Source organism: Castanea sativa, chromosome 10 (genome assembly GCF_040712315.1).
Source record: "Castanea sativa cultivar Marrone di Chiusa Pesio chromosome 10, ASM4071231v1".
Classification (NCBI taxonomy): Eukaryota; Viridiplantae; Streptophyta; class Magnoliopsida; order Fagales; family Fagaceae; genus Castanea; species Castanea sativa.
Window position 1 is genome coordinate 39,007,094 of NC_134022.1, and position 1,791 is coordinate 39,008,884.

Consider the following 1,791-nt stretch of genomic DNA (forward strand, 5'->3'; position numbering starts at 1 on the left):
TGCCAGGTAACTGGGATGAAGTTACTAGGATATATGGAGAAAATTTTGAATTGGTTCACTTGGTCCAGATCAACCAGTTAGGGGACACGGCATTGCACTTTGCTAACTCCTACGGCCAAGACCGTACTGTTGAGAAACTTGTAAAAATAATTTGTGACAAGAATAAGGAGGTTTTAAAATTAGAAAACAAAAAAGAAAAAGAAAAAAGAATACCCCTTTGCATATGGCTGCATCAATGGGAACTTTGAAAATGTGCATCTGCATTGCTAAAGCTGATCCATCATTGGGGATAGCACGCAACGAGGATGGTGAGACCCCTCTCTTCTTGGCCGCGCTTCATGGTGAAAGAGTCATCTTCCTTCAACTCCATTCCATCTGTTGCTGCAAGCTAGACAGCTCCTACTATAGAAAACATGGTGGTGAGACTATTCTACACTGTGCCATCAAAAGGGAGTGTTGGGGTGAGCATTTTAATTTGTTGAAAGTTTTTAGTTCACCTGTATATCAAATGCACAGGAATAGATTGTGTTACTTTATAATGTTTAATTTTCTCTTTCCATCAATTTGATGTCAGATCATCTCACCAATAGTTGCTACATGTAATATTTAACATCATGAATAATCATGTTTACTTGTAACAAAATTTTAGACATTACACTACACTGCTAATTACTGTCATTGGCAGATTTGGCATATAAGATACTTCAATTGCACAAAGAACTTGTTAATAGTGTGAACGAGAAAGTAATAGGGCCTCTCCATCTTTTAGCAGAAAAGCCTTCCGCCTTCAGAAGTGGTTGCTATCTTGGATGGTGGAACAACATCATTTATTATTGTAAGTGTTATACTGAATTCGAGTTAAACATAACATTATGAGAGGGATTATTGCTATTATTATTATTTAGATAATTCAATAGTTACAAACTTAAAATAAAGAAAGGGTTAATTTGAATTTCAAATGTCCACGTTAAAAATACTAAAAGAAAATTCTGATTGAACATCCTGAAACTTGAATTTTCACAAATAAAATTCTAGATCTCAAAATTCAATTTTATTCATTTTACAAATAAATAGTCTCCAACCTTATATCATTATTACAACTTATCTTTATATATATATATATATATATATATATATATATATAGAACACGATTGTCAAAACAAACATTGGAAAGAATTTTTGTCGTGTTTTTGCAGCTTGTCTTAGATCTGAACTTTTGGGATCGAAGGTTTTTTTTTTTTGTTTTTGGAGATTTTGTGGTGGTGGAATGTTTTTTTTTTTTAACATGGGTAAAAAAATTATATAAAAAGAGATTTTTAGATTATTTTAACATGCTTAGTAACTTTTTGGTAATATATATATACTGTCTCATAGGTTGAAAATGAGAGGAATTTGAAATGTTTAAATAATGGGAGTGGATATTATTCAATATCTGTTTTATATATGGGCTTGGGTTTTTAACTTTTGGAAATTTTTGGGTTGTAAATTTAATTATTAAATCATTATGTTATTCTGCGGTAAATTTCATTCTCTCTAAGACAAAAGAAATGTCGCCTAGTACATGGTGCCCCTACACGAAAATAAGGTATATCTTCAAGCTAGGAAATATTTGTAATTTCATGCTCATTTTTAGTCAAACAAAGTTTTCCAAATAAATCCAAATGAGGAAGCCTTTTTGATGATACCTTTATAAAAAAAAAGTCGCATGAATTCCAGTTACTTTAGATCATACAAATGATCTCGAAGGAGTGTCGGAGGCGCCCCATAGCCTATAGAACTGAGTCTTTCAG

General features: G+C 32.2%; 1 protein-coding gene across 1 annotated transcript; it reads left to right on the forward strand.

The window, feature by feature from the left end:
* Positions 1-223: 223 nt before the first annotated feature.
* LOC142612503 (uncharacterized) lies at positions 224-876 on the forward strand. The gene is made up of 2 exons (XM_075784588.1): positions 224-461; positions 686-876. Exons 1-2 carry the CDS (start codon positions 224-226, stop codon positions 874-876), a joined length of 429 nt encoding a protein of 142 aa, XP_075640703.1.
* The last annotated feature ends 915 nt before the right edge of the window (positions 877-1,791 follow it).